The 17,866-nt window shown below is 45.4% G+C and overlaps 1 protein-coding gene across 12 annotated transcripts in view; it reads left to right on the forward strand.

The window, feature by feature from the left end:
* LOC140391729 (disks large homolog 2-like) overlaps positions 1–17,866 on the forward strand; it is a 1,606,854-nt gene that overhangs the window by 1,170,031 nt on the left and 418,957 nt on the right. For 11 of the 12 annotated variants that reach the window (XM_072476520.1, XM_072476521.1, XM_072476522.1 and 8 more), the window contains one exon: positions 6,234–6,348. In XM_072476520.1, coding sequence (XP_072332621.1) covers positions 6,234–6,348 — 115 coding nt within the window. Of the gene's footprint in view, positions 1–4,845; positions 4,956–6,233; positions 6,349–17,866 lie in introns of those variants that run through there. The other variant, XM_072476530.1, reaches the window with a different exon arrangement.

The following is a 17,866-nucleotide window of genomic DNA, read 5'->3' on the forward strand; positions in this document are numbered from 1 at the left end:
ATTCGGCCCATCGAGTCCACTTCACCATTCAATCATGGCTGATTTCAACTCCATTTACCCGCTCTCTCCATAGCCCTTAATTTCTCGAGAAATCAAGAATTTATCAACTTCTGTCTTAAAGACACTCAACGTCCCGGCCTCCACCGCCCTCTGTGAAAATGAATTCCACAGACCCACCACTCTCTGGCAAGCCAGGTCTTATGATACGATGATCTCTCTTACTCAAGTGTTCTGAGCAGACATTTGATCCACCTCACGCACCTCATTCCCCAACATCAGATAAAGCAATTTCTCTCTCCTGTTTGGACCAAGAAGTTTTCCGGATTCACAAACACTGCAGGCTGGCATTCTGCTACCCTGATGATAATGCTACCCTGATGACAATGTGTGTGCAGATCATATGATGCCTTCGGCGTGAGGGAAGTCAGGAAGTGGCGTAAAACTCTGGGCTCTCTCATGTCGACTGTTTGGGTCAATGGGGTTGGTAATTTACTTGTAGCCCTGACAAACAGGGCATCAGTGACCTTCATACTGTCAATGTATACTGCAAACTCGGACATACGAGAGATGCTCCCAACTGAAAGGAGTTAGTGGCAAAGAAGTTAAAGGTGACTTTGAGAGCCACTGAAAAAATATTTGATGGGGTTCTCCGGATCCCCAGCCTCTTGTTTCTTGGTGGCGCACCATTCGTTGGCGGCTGGATTCTCTGTTCCCACCGCTTGTCAATGGGATTCCCCATTAAAGCGACTCCACACCGCCAGGAAACCCACTGGCAGGGGTGTGCTTCCAGCAGGAAAAGAGAATTGCAAAACCGTAGAGTTCCGGCCATGGCCTCTGATCAATTAGGCAGCAAGACTTGTTGCAGTAGCCTGCAGAGGTCTCCAACAAACTGCTCAGAAAGTATCGCCTATTTATGCACTGCTCTTCAGGTAGATCCAAAAAAATGTCTCTTGGTCTCTCCACCCTCTGTCCTGGGTATGGCCTCCTATAAACGGTCTCCCTGATCTGCAGCCTGCTGATGCAGCTACCCCTACTCTTCTTGATCCAACGTTCCCTCAATCCAAATGAAATTGATTAGCTGATAAACCTTCCTAAAGGGACATAAAGCAAAATATAAATCAAGAGGATGTGATCTGGTTTCTGGAAACTCTCCTGGTATTCCAACGAGCAAAATAGCACACTGATCCTATGATCTCATTACCTGCAGATGGATGTCTCTTTTCAACACTGCCTTGGTTGTTCTGAGAGATTTTACCAGCAGCTTGGCTGCTAGATGATTCTTTCATGGTTTCATGTTAAAATGGAATTGAGATACTAATTGCATCATAGAATTCTGATTCACACACATTCACAACACCAATATCTTCCACTGGCAACTGCCTCAGTTTATCGAAAAGAGAATGTGTTGTTGAGAGGGTGATTGACAGAAGTGAAGCAGTAATTCTTTTGTACTAGTTGCCACCCACCCGTTCTGTTTCTAATGGATGAACGGGATTAAAATCACCCTTTATGATAATGCAGAGAGAAGGAATAATGTACAGTTGGAATCTATTTATATGCATTTTATTTTTATTCAACATCTTTTATGTTGTAAGGTCTTCTTGTATATTGTAGCCTGATCAGCAGACATTCAGTTTTAGCTTAATTTTATATTGATAAATTGAGGGTAGAATGGTCCCTACTTTTCATAATTATTGCTCCTCAGTATTTTCGAACCCACTTGTGAAAGAGGGATGAGGAGCATTTGCCACCTTCCTCCCTCCTTTACACGCAGCTCTCGTACTGCAGTATGATGAAATCTGGTGTTGGTGTGAAAATAGCTGCCTAGCACTCAGATGCAAGTTGTATGAGATTGCATTTAAATTTATGGTTACGCCCAGCAGTGAGATGAACAAATATTTCTCTTTAGTGTGAAATACTTTAAAATCAAATACTAAGGGCTGGATTCTCCAATTGTTGATGCCGAAATCTCATTCGGCAATTGGCGGGAGAATCCGTTTTGACGGCGAAATGGGGTGCGGTGCATTTTTGGGATGCTCCGCCCCCTGCAAATTGGCATCATCGCTGAGTATGCCGCACACCGTTGGGACGGCCTCAGGACGTCACCTGAAGGCCCTCCCCCAAAGATGGTACACCCCTGATGTCCAGCGCCGCCACAGTCAAGGGGGGGGGCATTCCGCTAGCCGGGGGGGGGGGGCAGGGGCTGGGGGGTCTGGTGATGGGTGGTCCTGGGGTGGCAACAGGTTTAAAGGAGTCACTATCTGGCAAGCCAGGTCCATGAGCAGCCGGCGCCATGTTGTAAGGTGCGACCGCCGCAGGTCGCCGCCGTGCGCACGCGCAGCCACGGACCCAGCAATTTTACGTCCTCCCACCACACATAAGAGGACCTTCTCCACAATGGAGGAGGTTTACACCCGAGCCAGAGCCCCTTGACATGTCCCCTTCAGGTGTCCACTTGGAACTGGCCACTCGGCACTGCCTGGTTGCAAGGGGACCATGCTCTTAGCTCTCAACCCCCAGGGCCTCCAGGCACCTCCACTGCCACAAAATGCTCATCAAGGCTGGTTATCACTTTTGAAAGCAATAGTAATTCGTGATTTGCGCTGGCATGACATCACGCCGCCGGGCAAGGGGATGATGGGGGGGAGCAGATACATTGTGGATACACGCTATAGCATTAAGCCGTTTAGTTATATTGCAATTTATTCAAATTTATGGAAATCTCGTCATCGGTGGGGTCAGGTAGATCTCAAACCGAGAGCTCGCTGGTGCAAATCCCATTTTGGCCCTCTCGCAAGATTCAGCGCCATAACGGGATTTACGCCTGCGATGAACAGGGCCACTAGATCTCGTCCGAATGTATATTAAAAAAAATATATAGGGCCAATTTTGCTTTTAAATGCCCATGAAGTACTTGAATTATTCTGTCCTGAAAGTTAACAGTACTCATAAAACAAACGTGTTTCAAAATCCCCTTAATTATTATTTTCAGAAAGTGAAAAGTGTTTGCCAAAGAGGTAATGGGCTGGATTCTCCGGTTTCCCAGCTGCGTGTTTCTCAGCAGGCCGCTGTTGGCTGGCGGGGCGGGTGGTGTTCTCTCTTCATATAATCATAGAATTCCTACAGTGCAGAAGGAGACCATTCTAACCATTGAGTCTGCACCCACCCTCCATAAGAGCACCCTAGCCATGTCCACTCACCCCGTCCGCCCTGCTCTACCCCCGTAACCTAAACTGCACACCCCTGGACACAAAGAGGTAATTTAGCATGGCCAACCCACCTAACCTGCACATTTTTGATTGTGGAGGAAACCGCAGCACCCAGAAGAAACCCACGCAGACACTGGGAGAACGTGCAAATTCCACACAGGCAGTCATTCAAGGTCGGAATTGAACCTGGGTTCCTGGCGCTGTGAGGCAGCAGTGCTAACCACTGTGCCATTGTGCTGCCCCACCGTTTGGCAATGGGATTTCCCATTGAGGCCACCCCACACCACTAGGAAACCCACGAGTAGGGGTACGCTGCCAGTGGGGAATGAGAGTCTGAGTGGCCGGAGAATCCTGGCCAATGTTTAAGGAAATAAACTTGAAAGCTTTTCTTTGAATTAATAATGTGTTCAAGAAATCTTAAATAATTATTTGACAGAAAGAGTAAGATTATTCAAATGATGATGACTCTCTGGACCCTCACCTACTTAATTCAGAAACCCACCAGGGTATTTGATGGGCGCATCGCAGCTGAACCCAATTCTGCTCATATGCACACTTTCCTGCAGGGGTCACTAGGTAATGGTAAAGATTGGGAACCCTAATTTATTTTTCCCTATGCCAGGACGCTATAATAAATTATAATACGTTTACTGCCATCCTGGATACTATAAGGAATTGGGAATACAGAGAGGCACTTGAAGTTGAGACTCCCTTGTCAGTATGGTGCATCGCATGTCTGTGTTCTTAAGATTATTGCAAAACCCTCCTAGTTTAACGCAGCATTCCTGTTACTTCGAATATACAGACACTGTAAGAAACGCAGAATAGGTGAAGCATATGACGGCAATTATTTTTCTTCTTTTGGAAATGTAACAATACAGTTGGAAAAATGATTGCATAATTGTTTCACAAAACTGTATAGTGTATCTTTCCCTTGGCACTGAGGGTAATTTCCTTTTTATTAAACACTTTTCCCATTTTGGCTGATTTTCTCAAGACTGACTTTAAAATATTTTGCCATTTCTTATTTAAAATTAACCTGTATTTTGTGCCGGCTGAAGCCAAAAATAGCAAATATATTGGCAGCAGTGGAAAGCAATGTGGCGTATTTTTTTGATTTGCACATAATTCACCTGTTCAGTTTATAAGCATTTAAAAAATTTGTATCCCCCAGTACTGTCAGTGCCAAGTTTATTCCTAACATATAAAAATTAAAATAATTGTTGTTTCAAACACATTTGCAAATGAATATTTTTTAAAATTCCTTATTCACTTCTTCTCCTGATCTTAGAACCTTAGAAACCTGTAAACAAATGAATTAAAATGGAGCATGCTAACTATCGAGCAGAAGCAGGGGAGACTAGTGTTAAATGTTAGTGGATAACAATTAATAGCTTTGGTTGTCTGAATGTATATATGAAACTACAGGCACATAGGTAAAATATAGGAAACAAAGTCAAATAATGATTACCGACTCCACTGAAAAAGCTGCAGTCAGCATTTAGAAGCTTTTGTTATTTTATGTTATGAGCTATTAAGCCCATTCCATCATGTGGCACCATGGACTGCAGTGATAGGATGATGAGTTGAAATAATAGAAAACACTGATGCTTCAGCTTGGTCAAATGACACGAGATTTGACTGCACATTTTTAATGGGTCATTCCTTCTTGAGCTGTGCTGCTGCTGTGACAGGATAGCCCTGGAACCTGGTTATTCCTGGGAAGATTTGAACATAATTGGGAAGGTAGGCTTGCTTTTAGGAGAGAAGTTAATTATTTTTTAAAGACATATCCAGGGAACAATAACAGCATGCTGATTTCAGGTGTCAGTTTAAAACGTTTGTACTGAAATTAACTGGAATGGAGGTTTATAGAAATCCATTTCACTGTGTTTGGTTTCCCTAGTGATTTCTCTCAGTTGGTTGTCGAGGTTATCCTGCTGTTGTAAACGTGTGCGTGGTTTGCAATATAATTCTCTAATTGTGTTTTGTCGGAGTTTTTCCTATTTCCTTCTGGTTTTTTTACTATTTTCTTGATAAGTGATCATATCATTATTTTTCTTAATTTTAGACTTTTGAAAATCCCTTTTGTAGACCAAGCATTGGATTGAGATAATGACAGGGATGTTTTTAAGTGCACAGAGCTATATGATTAAACTATCACCGTTATTAAGGAGAAAGAATGTCCATTTGTAATGTAATATTGAATTATTCTGGAGCAGAATACAAGTATTGTGCAGGCTGATAGACAGAACCATTAGGCAGATCTGATGGACTCTGACTGCGTTCATCTTGCTTTTCTTCCTGTATCCTAATAAAATGTAAAAATTGTTTTAAAATATAATGTCTATATGTTTCGGAAAATCGGTAGATAATGTCATATATTTGTACCCTGTATTGCGATAAAATTTCTACTTAAATTATTAGTGTAAACAAATGGTTTTTGCATAGTATTCTACCCATATAAATTTTAGCAAGAACATAAATGTCACTTGTAAACCTGTTTGAGGTGTTTGATTCTGTGCAATATAAAAGCTACATGGGAATTTTCTGCGTAATTCTTGAGAGTATATGCATACGTGCATCTTCTGCAATATTTTAATTTGAAATGCTTAACAGTTTTAGAAATGAAAGCGAACATGCATTGTTGAATGCAATCAGAAACAGTGATGCATAAGTTGATTACAGTATTAAGGTTATAATGTACTAGTTTTAGATCATTATAGCGCTGTTGACTTTAGAACCAATTAAAATAAGGTTTCTTGGAAAATGCAATTTTTCACCCAGAAAATGAATCTAATTTATTCCTATGAACAGTGCAGCTTTCGCAGCTTTGTTTTGAGTTTTCTGGCATGGGGTGTGAATGTATTTGGTAGGGCAGAGAGTGCTGGGGAGAAGTAGTGGAAGTTTGAATAATTGTTATGATTTCATATTTGATGAACACAACATCGAATATATTACTGGAAAATCAAAGCTAAAATGTTATTTCTTTTTCTTTTCTCTGTCTCCACCTTACCCACTCAGAGTACAGCCGGTTTGAGGCAAGAATCCATGACTTGCGGGAACAGATGATGAATCACAGCATGAGTTCTGGGTCTGGCTCCCTGAGAACTAATCAGAAACGCTCATTGTATGTAAGGTAAATGCATTCATTTACGACTTATTTAACTTATTTGCTTATAACAGTAATTATCCTGTTACATAAAGTATAATGTCCATGGATACATAGGGCTACATAGAAATTGAATTGCAACTGAATAGGGGACACAAAGTTAGCGTAACACTACCTAATGAGGCCAGTCGCAGGGTCACTATAATGTCAGGCCTATGTGCTTATTGCCTGCATGTTGCAGGCACCAGTCTCAGCACTCGTGTCAGCTTGCCTGTCCTGGCACAAATGAGAGTGTGAAAGTGTTTGGAGGCAATCGGAGTTCATGGAGATTTATTAAAATTCATTTACGGGATGTGGGCTGGTTGGGCCAGCATTTATTGCCCATCCCTAGTTGCCCTTCAGAACATGGTGGTGAGTTGCCTTATTCAACCACTGGAGTCCCTGAGGTGTATGTACAACCGCAGTGCTGTTAGGGAGGGAGTTCCAGGATTTTGACCCAATAACAGTGAAGGAGCGCATATTTCCAAATGCGGTTGGTGAGTGAGGTGGAGGGGAACCTCCAGGTGTTGGGGTTCCCAGGTATCTGCTGCTCTTGTTCTTCTAGATGGTAGTGGTCATGGGTTTGGAAGTGGTGCCAAAGAACCTTGGTATGTTATTGCAGTACACCTTGTAGATGGTACACAGCTGCCACTGTTAGTCGATGGTGGAGGGATTGAATGTTTGTGGAAGGGGGAGCAATCAAATGGGCTGCTTTGTCCTGGATGGTGTCGAGCTTCTGGAGTGTTGTTGGAGCTGCACTCATCAAGGGAAATGGAGAGTATTCCATTACACTCCTGCCTCGTCCCTTGTAGATAGTGGACAGGCTTTGGAGGGTCAGGAGATGAGTTACTCGCTATAGGATTCCTAGCCTTTGACCTGCTCTGGTAGCCACAGTATTAATATACCCTGTCCAGTCCAGTTCTGATCAATGGTAGCCCCCAGGTTGTTAATTGTGGGGGATTCAGCGATGGTAATGCCACTGAATGTCAAGGGGCAATGGTTAGATTATCTCTTGTAGCAGATGGTCATTGCCTGGCACTTGTAACTTAACACTTGTCAGCCCAAGCCTGGATATTGCCCAGGTCTTGTTGCATTTGGACATGGACTGCTTCATTATCTGAGGAGTCGCACATGGGGCTGAATATTATGCAGTCATCTACGAATATCCCCACTTCTGACCTTATGATCGAAGGGAGGTCATCGATGAAGCAGCTGAAGATGGTTGGGCCCTAGACACTACCCTGAGGAACTCCTGCAGTGATATCCTGGAGCTGAAATGATTGGCCTCCAACCACCACAACCATCTTCCTTTGTGCCAGGTATGATTCTAACCAGTGAAGAGTTTTCACCCTGATTCCCATTGACTGCTAGGGCTGCTTGATGCCATACTCGGTAAAATGCTGCCTTGATGTCGAAGACAGTCACTCTCACCTCATCTTTGACATTCAACTCTTTTGTCCATGTTTGGACCAAAAGTGTAATGAGGTCAGGAGCTGAGTGACCCTGGCGGAACCTAAGCTGAGCGTCCGTGAGCAGGTTGTTGCTGAGTAAATGATAGCATTGTTGATGACAGACTAACAGTTACCCATGAATGTAATGAGGAGTCTGCTCCTCCTGTCGAAACAATAAAATAAGTAAAGTAACATGCCAACCTTCTTAAGCTTCACTGCTTTAGCTGCTTAGCTCCTGAAGAACCTTTATCGATAAAGCAGGCGATGCACTAATGACCTACCGTATTTGGCATCAATGCATGCATTTTATGCCAGGAAAATGGGCATATTACTGCCCAATTTCTAGACCACCATATTTTACAAGGATTTTTAAGTCATGTTTAATCAGTAAATTGCACACCATGGGTGGAATTTTCCCATAATTTGTCAGTGTCAGGTTCTGATTGAAAACCGGTGTGAGTCTTTCCAAATGCACAGGCTGAGTTTTCAGACCAGATTATGGGCCACTCTGACAAAAAAAAAAATTGGGGGGCGGGGGAGGGGCAATGCTGTCTCCATAGCCATCATTAAAGCAAGCCCCTATCAGCACTAAGGTTCAAGTTCCCCCAGCAACTCCCCCCGACCTCAAAGGTATCAGGGGCTCTCCCCCCAGCTCCAACACTCCCCAACCATAGAGGCAATATCAAGGGGGGGGGGGTCCCCCTCACTGCCTGGTCCCTCCCCTCTCTGCCAATTCCCCCCCTCACTGCCCGCTCCATTTGTCACTACCAAGTTTCCTCCCTTCAAAGGTCTCGGCCCTCTTCCCCTCACATCACACATAATGGGAACCCCTCCCAATTGAGCTCCCCAGATGGCCCACCACTGACACTGCCACCCGGCGCAGGTTGTCACTTCCAGGTTGGCGGTGCCAACTGGGCAGTGTCAACCTGTCTGGGACATGTTCCTTCCACTCCCCCAGATGATCTACTTATCATGGGGCCACCTGCAGGATCCCTTCGACTATTTCCTGTCTTCATACAGATGTTGTGAACCTCGCCAACACAATGTCACATCATCGAGGTTTGAATATTCAGTGAGGGCAATTACGTGGCAGATAGGCCCTTTAATAACATGTAAGTTCATTAAAATAAGGTTCCTGCCTTTACATCACTGGGAAACACGATGTCACCGGAAAGAATGTCAGTTCCCGACTCATGAGATTTTGCGCCCGCGTCACTGTTTACACTCACGGCAAACGCAGGCGCCAAATCGCCCGCATGTGTTAGAATTATATTGTGGCTGTTGAAATAATAATCCTTTAATGTGACATGGAGCTATGTATGCAGCATTGAAGATTTTAACCAGTACCAGGATTGTTTTAAGAGGGATTGAGTGGTGGTAATCAAAACCCTTGGGCTGCATTCTCCGATTTGAAGACTAAGTGCCGCTGCCTGCATGGGAACAGTGGCGTTTTACACCCGAAAAAATGGCGCAAAAGCTGTACTGATCCTCCGTGTGGTGGGATATGGCCGGAGAATTGCTGGGTCCGTGGCCGCGCATGCGCACAGTGGAGGCCTGCAGCAGCCGTGCAATGCAACGTGGCGCCAGCTGCGTGTGGACCCAGTCTGCCACCCCCAGAACCCCCCCCCCCCCTGCCCGCAGAACGGCTCGCCCCCTCGACTGTGGTGGCGCTAGGCTCAGACCGCAGCCACCATGCCGGTTCACAAAAATAAAAGGAACAAGTGTTCAACGCCATCGGGGACTCGGCCCATCGGGGCGGAGCATTGGGGGAGGGCCTTGGGTGACGTTCTGAGGCCGTCCCGACGGGGTGCGGAGTGTTTTCGAGAGGGCAGAGCATTGCAAAAGCGGCACCGCCCCGATTTCGGCGCAACGGGTATTCTTCGGCCGATCACCGAACGCGATTTTGACATCAGCAATCGGAGAATCCCGCCCCTTACCTTTACTATTAGATGCAACATAATCCAACTTGTGAGTGATGCAACTTTATAATCACTAATAGCTCAAAGTTTACATGAGGCTTTTCATTTTATATCATTGGACAAGGATGTAAACATCTGCACATTCAGCAATGTTAATGAATTGTTTAATTTGAGTCCCTTTAGTTACTGTTTTACTTTTATTGAGCTATTAGTATGGCTGTAGATTATCTATAATTAGCTCCGCCACTGGGTGGTGATGTGAGAGATGCCGTTGATCTTGTTGTTACTCACTTCACTCTGTTGGCTGTGAAGCCTGTGAAAGTGTAGTCAACCTGTACTTCCTGGCAGTTTTGAATGTGTCAGTTAGTCTTGATTTCAAATGTCTCAGGAAAAATAATCTCTTTCTAAATTGCTGAAGGAAGAATTCTTTACAGGCTGTCTATTCATCCCTTCAGTGATGTTGGTTCCCAACCAGGCTTTTTATCTTTGTGTGTGTTTCAGTAAATCATACTCTTAACTTGATTTTAAATGTGGTACGCACAAAAATAATAGCCAGGTATTTGTAGCATCACAACTTACACTATAAATCCATTACACCACAGAGTATTCAGCTTCTAAATTATGGTTAAGTTCCACATGCCAGCCAGACAATGAAGGATATGCTAAGTAGAAGGTAATGCCTCATGAAGGAAAGGAGACTGGTCAAAGAATGAGTGAGCCATGCCATTGTAATGGATCTTGAGTAGCTAGTTAAAAACTGAATGTTGACAGAAGCTTGGACGAAAACAGTTTGTAACATAATTTGACTTTTCCCATTGCCTCAACTCATTGGTTGCTGAAACACTGGCAGGTTTTCCGGCAGCTGGGGTGCATGCAATGCCAAACCCTGTTGACAGCAGCAGGACCAGAAGATTCCACTGCCAGCCAGTGGCAGGCCACCTATGCTGCCGTGAAATATGCCATGGGGGGGGGGGGGGGGTGGGGGGGCATGTGTGGAAAATTCCACCCACTCAACCATGCTTTTATTATCTCCACACTTGACTATCCCAAAGCATACCTGGTCAGCCTCCATAAACCTCAGCTCATCCAAAACTCTGCTGCCTGTGTCCCAACTTGCACCAAGTCCTGCTCACCCATTACCCATGTGTTAGCAAACCTACTGTGGCTCTCAGCTCTAATTTTGCAAGCCTTAATTTTGAACATTCACGTCCTTGCTTTCAAATTCCTTGATAATCTTCTTCCTCCCTATCTTGTTCAGCTCAATAACCATCCAAGCTATCTGAACTCCTCTTATTCTGGCACCTGAGCTTTTCTGATTTTAATTGTTCAGCCACTGGTGGCTTTCCATTAGCTGCCTAGATCCTAAGCATTAGAAAACCATTCCCAAAACCCTCTGGCTCTCTGTTTGATTTGCTCATTTAAGATGCTCCTTAAAACCTATCTCTTTGATCAAATTATTGAGTATCTGCCCTACGTCCTCTTTACGTGGGTCACTGTCAAATTTTGCTTCCTAACGGTCCAGTGAAACACCTTGAGATATTTTATTACATTAAAGATTCTATATAATCCAAGTTGTTGCCCCCTAATTCATTGACAAATATCAAGTGGAAAATCCCAAGGAGCGGGAAAAATAATCAATTTTGAAAGAAAAGGTTATAAATGATAAACTAGCGCTACTTTCCTTCAAGTTCTAGTTGCCATCAATCTGATGATAACTGATTTAGGTATAGTCTCCAGTTTATTCTTTTATTAATTCTCACCCCTTTATTTTCTGTGAAATGGAGAGAATTTTGTGTGTTAGTTACTTTGCCATGGTCATGTTTCTATCTGGAACTTGAAAGAATGGAATAATTGTATGGGAGTAAACTAGTATGGCAGGGAGGTGGGCACGGGAGCAATAGGTCAGAAGGTGAGAGCATTGAGGGAGAACTAGGGAATAGGGACAGTGTGGCTCTGAGGCAGAGCAGACGGGGAGAAGTTGCTGAACACAGCGGGTCTGGTGGCCTGAAGTGCATATGTTTTAATGCAAGGAGCATTACGGGTAAGGCAGATGAACTTAGAGCTTGGATTAGTACTTGGAACTATGATGTTGTTGCCATTACAGAGACCTGGTTGAGGGAAGGGCAGGATTGGCAGCTAAACGTTCCAGGATTTAGATGTTTCAGGCGAGATAGAGGTGGATGTAAAAGGGGAGGTGGAGTTGCGCTACTTGGTCGGGAGAATATCACAGCTGTACTGCGAGAGGACACCTCAGAGGGCAGTGAGGCTATATGGGTAGAGATCAGGAATAAGAAGGGTGCAGTCACAATGTTGGGGGTATACTACAGGCCTCCCAACAGCCAGCGGGAGATAGAGGAGCAGATAGGTAGACAGATTTTGGAAAAGAGTAAAAACAACAGGGTTGTGGTGATGGGAGACTTCAACTTTCCCAATATTGACTGGGACTCACTTAGTGCCAGGGGCTTAGACGGGGCGGAGTTTGTAAGGAGCATCCAGGAGGGCTTCTTAAAACAATATGTAGACAGTCCAACTAGGGAAGGGGCGGTACTGGATCTGGTATTGGGGAATGAGCCCGGCCAGGTGGTAGATGTTTCAGTAGGGGAGCATTTCGGTAACAGTGACCACAATTCAGTAAGTTTTAAAGTACTGGTGGACAAGGATAAGAGTGGTCCGAGGATGAATGTGCTAAATTGGGGGAAGGCTAATTATAACAATATTAGGCGGGAACTGAAGAACATAGATTGGGGGCGGATGTTTGAGGGCAAATCAACATCTGACATGTGGGAGGCTTTCAAGTGGCAGTTGAAAGGAATACAGGACCGGCATGTTCCTGTGAGGAAGAAAGATAAATATGGCAATTTTCGGGAACCTTGGATGACGAGTGATATTGTAGGCCTCGTCAAAAAGAAAAAGGAGGCATTTGTCAGGGCTAAAAGGCTGGGAACAGACGAAGCCTGCGTGGAATATAAGGAAAGTAGGAAGGAACTTAAGCAAGGAGTCAGGAGGGCTAGAAGGGGTCACGAAAAGTCATTGGCAAATAGGGTTAAGGAAAATCCCAAGGCTTTTTACACGTACATAAAAAGCAAGAGGGTAGCCAGGGAAAGGGTTGGCCCACTGAAGGATAGGCAAGGGAATCTATGTGTGGAGCCAGAGGAAATGGGCGAGGTACTAAATGAATACTTTGCATCAGTATTCACTAAAGAGAAGGAATTGGTAGATGTTGAGTCTGGAGAAGGGGGTGTAGATAGCCTGGGTCACATTGTGATCCAAAAAGACGAGGTGTTGGGTGTCTTAAAAAATATTAAGGTAGATAAGTCCCCAGGGCCTGATGGGATCTACCCCAGAATACTGAAGGAGGCTGGAGAGGAAATTGCTGAGGCCTTGACAGAAATCTTTGGATCCTCGCTGTCTTCAGGGGATGTCCCGGAGGACTGGAGAATAGCCAATGTTGTTCCTCTGTTTAAGAAGGGTAGCAAGGATAATCCCGGGAACTACAGGCCGGTGAGCCTTACTTCAGTGGTAGGGAAATTACTGGAGAGAATTCTTCGAGACAGGATCTACTCCCATTTGGAAGCAAATGGACGTATTAGTGAGAGGCAGCACGGTTTTGTGAAGGGGAGGTCGTGTCTCACTAACTTGATAGAGTTTTTCGAGGAGGTCACTAAGATGATTGATGCAGGTAGGGCAGTAGATGTTGTCTATATGGACTTCAGTAAGGCCTTTGACAAGGTCCCTCATGGTAGACTAGTACAAAAGGTGAAGTCACACGGGATCAGGGGTGAGCTGGCAAGGTGGATACAGAACTGGCTAGGCCATAGAAGGCAGAGAGTAGCAATGGAGGGATGCTTTTCTAATTGGAGGGCTGTGACCAGTGGTGTTCCACAGGGATCAGTGCTGGGACCTTTGCTCTTTGTAGTATATATAAATGATTTGGAGGAAAATGTAACTGGTCTGATTAGTAAGTTTGCAGACGACACAAAGGTTGGTGGAATTGCGGATAGCGATGAGGACTGTCGGAGGATACAGCAGGATTTAGATTGTCTGGAGACTTGGGCGGAGAGATGGCAGATGGAGTTTAATCCGGACAAATGTGAGGTAATGCATTTTGGAAGGTCGAATGCAGGTAGGGAATATACAGTGAATGGTAGAACCCTCAAGAGTATTGAAAGTCAAAGAGATCTAGGAGTACAGGTCCACAGGTCATTGAAAGGGGCAACACAGGTGGAGGAGGTAGTCAAGAAGGCATACGGCATGCTTGCCTTCATTGGCCGGGGCATTGAGTATAAGAATTGGCAAGTCATGTTGCAGCTGTATAGAACCTTAGTTAGGCCACACTTGGAGTATAGTGTTCAATTCTGGTCGCCACACTACCAGAAGGATGTGGAGGCTTTAGAGAGGGTGCAGAAGAGATTTACCAGAATGTTGCCTGGTATGGAGGGCATTAGCTATGAGGAGCGATTGAATAAACTCGGTTTGTTCTCACTGGAATGAAGGAGGTTGAGGGGAGACCTGATAGAGGTATATAAGATTATGAGGGGCATAGACAGAGTGGATAGTCAGAGGCTTTTCCCCAGGGTAGAGGGGTCAATTACTAGGGGGCATAGGTTTAAGGTGAGAGGGGCAAGGTTTCGAGTAGATGTACGAGGCAAGTGGGTAATGGGTGCCTGGAACTCGCTACCGGAGGAGGTAGTGGAAGCAGGGACGATAGGGACATTTAAGGGGCATCTTGACAAATATATGAATAGGATGGGAATAGAAGGATACGGACCCAGGAAGTGTAGAAGATTGTAGTTTAGTCGGGCAGCATGGTCGGCACGGGCTTGGAGGGCCGAAGGGCCTGTTCCTGTGCTGTACATTTCTTTGTTCTTTGTTCTTTGAGTGTTTACATATGGTGCAGGAAAAGGAGAGATAGTATCAAACTTTGCAATGTCTTTTCCTATTGCTTCATATATGTCAACTGCCAGTTTATATGACAGTACTTGCTGGCAAAAAATCATTACAGATCAGACTTCTCTGCTCAATGGTACTCCAAACTGTATCTGTCTGCAAATGGGAGTTATTTCTGATGCTGTTTACTACAGGAGTGTTCTTGTAAGAACAACAGTTCACCTACCATTGTGTGACGTGACCAGAATCACTTCAATTAATTATATCATAACAGATAGGAGAGACCCTGAGAGTGTAGGGAACGGAGGCAATGGATAAAATAATGGGAAGAGGGAAAGGGAACCTGGACGACAAACAAAAGAAGGAACTGGAAGTGTGCATTGAGAAAGGAGAGAGGAAAGCAGAATGAAGAGTGGAGGGAAAGTGGACATGAGGATGAGAGAGATAGGAAGTGATGACAGGGAAGGTGAGAGGAAAGTCAAAAATCAGTTACAATGAAGGGGGAAAAGTGGCAGAAGATGAGAGCAGATTGGGAAGCAGATGGAATGTAACAGTGGTGTTTTTGAATGTCAGAGAAAGGGAATAGCTAGTATTAACTGAGACAGAGGGGGAATAGTGTTTCTTTGAACTCTGTTGAGAAGGAGTCGATGGCCTCTGATGTGGGAGCTGAATATGAGGCAGTACTGCTGAGGTAACATTTCTGGGAGTGGTTTGTTTGTTGAAAATCCGAATTTCATTTTGCGTTTCCTTATTTTTTAAGTTAAATACCAATTGTGATGTATAAACGTGCATAAAATTAATATTTTTTTCAGGTAAAGTGCAAACTTCAAGGGAGACATGCCTTGGGCCCCTTGAAATGTGAGACAACCTTATTGAGGCATGTAGGATTCTCAGGGGGCTTGACAGGATTGATGCTGAGCGATTGTTTTCCCTTGTGGGTGAGTTGAGAACCAGAGGACATAGTCTCAGAGTAAGGGGTCACCCATTTAAGACAGAAATGGGGAGCAATTATTTCTCTGAGAGGGTAGCGAATCTGTGGAACTCTATACTACAGAGGGCTGTAGAGGCTGGGTCGTTAAGTATGTTCAAGGTTGTGATAGACAGGTTTTTAATCAGTAAATGAATCAATAAATTGGGGATAAATTGGGAAAATAAAGTTGAGGATTATCATCAGATCAGTCATGATCTCATTGAATGGCAGAGCAGACTTAATGAGCCGAATTGCCGACTTCTGCTCCGACATCTTATGGTCTATCGAATCATAGAATTTCGGCAGTGCAGAAGGAGGCCATTCAACCCATTGAGTTTGCACCGGTCTTCCGAAAGAGCACCCTACCCAGGGGCACTCCCCCACCCTATCCCTGTAACCCCACCTAACCTTTGGACACTAATGGGCAATTTAGTATGGCTTATCTACCTCACCTGCACATTTTTGGACAGTTGGAGGAAAGCGGAGCCCCAGAAGGAAACCCACGCAGACACGGGGAGAAAGTGCAAACTCCACACAGACAGTCACCAAGGTCAGAGTCAAACCCTGATCCCTGGCACTGGTGCAGCAGTGCTAAACACTGTTTTGTTTCAGTGTTTCCATTTCCTCCATGAGCCTTTTATGAATGTTTTCCTTCTAGTATGATTGAAAGAAGGATGGGCACAGCAACAAAAACTAATTTAACTACCATGTTACAAAAACTAATGTAACCATTTGTTGTGACATGTAATTGGCTTATAATCAAGCCTATTTTGGAGTTTCAGCTTGTAAAACCTGCCAACTTTTTTGAAGTTGAGCTCTGTTTCGTAGATCTCTACATTAGCATGTAGATGGTTTTATCTGGATGCTGTTAATATTTATATCCTTTTAATTCAAAGAATACTAATTATTAACAAACAGAAGCATAGGGTGCGATCGAACGGCCTTGTTGCTCCTGACTCAGTGATGCGGCGAGGCCGTTAAATCTCGCAAAAGGCCTCTAGTGAGATTTGCGACGCTCTGAACGCCCTCGCAAGATGTCGCGATCTGGATCCCGCCCTCGCTGGCCGAGATCCAGATTAACATTTTTAAGTGAGCCATTAGGCTCATGTAAATATGTTGGTGCCAGATGCTCCCGAGGCCCAAGACCGAACGCCTCTGCCTGAGAAACCTCACCATGGCGCCGTTTAGCACTGGTCCACACAAACGTGGACTCGGCATAAAGGCACTTGGGAGGGGTCTCCCAGGCTATCTGCGGCCCCCAGGTGGTCGGGCTATGGGTAGGGAGGACCCTTGTACACCCACTGCTGCCCGGGCACCTTGGCACCGCCAACTCGGTGCCATGGCAGTGCCATCTGGGCACCCTGGCAATGCCACCTGGGCACTGCCAGGGTGTTTTGGTGGCATTGCCAGGGTGTCTTTCCGGCAGTGCCAAGGTGCCCAAGTGTCAGCGACTGGGTCTTAAGATGTAGGGTGAGGGGGGCTGGAGGACCCCCCTAAAAGATAGGTTGGGGCAGTGGGGGGGGGGGTCCAGAGGCCACGGTGCAGTGTCTGAGGGGGGCGAGAGATCTGGGTGGCATTTAAAAATGCCGCCCTGATCTCTCAGTCAGTGAGGCAAGTGTGTTCTCGAATGCGGGCAGAGAAAATGACGAGTCCCATTAGCATCGAGAAAGACCCCGCTATATGCTCCCAAAACGGGACTCTGTTTTTTGTGTGTTAAATCGCACCCCTAATCTTATGCATGTGGTGAAAGGAATGTAGACTGCATTAAGGTTACCAATCTACTCGTTAACCACCACTCCCCTCCAATTAAACTGGAAATATTGAGCAAAATCATCCGGTCCCGCCGACAAAGCACTCCCGCCGCAGGTTTCCCACCAGCGTGGGTAGATTCAATGGGAAATCCCATTGACAAGAGGCGAGACTGGCCAACAGCAGGTCGCCTCCCACTGCCGCGAAATATGCTGCAGGGAGGCCAGAGATTCTCCAGACAAGCTTCATGCCTAATATTAGTCTTTCTGATAAGTGGAAAAATGATCCAGGTAGGGGGAGATACTCTGACCCCGGGGCCTGGTCAGAAAATCGCCGGACTGGGCGCGATTCACGCGACGCCACCCCAACACCAGCCCACCGATTCTCTGGTCATCGGAGAAGTGCCGCCATTGGTGCCAGCGCGGTGCTGGTCGGGGGACGATCTACGCGGCCCCCCACGGCGAGTCTCCGCCCGGGATGGGCCGAGTGGCTGTCAACAAAGCCCGAGTCCCTCTGGCGCCGTTCACATG

This window comes from Scyliorhinus torazame, chromosome 15 (genome assembly GCF_047496885.1).
Source record: "Scyliorhinus torazame isolate Kashiwa2021f chromosome 15, sScyTor2.1, whole genome shotgun sequence".
In the NCBI taxonomy this organism is placed as follows: Eukaryota; Metazoa; Chordata; class Chondrichthyes; order Carcharhiniformes; family Scyliorhinidae; genus Scyliorhinus; species Scyliorhinus torazame.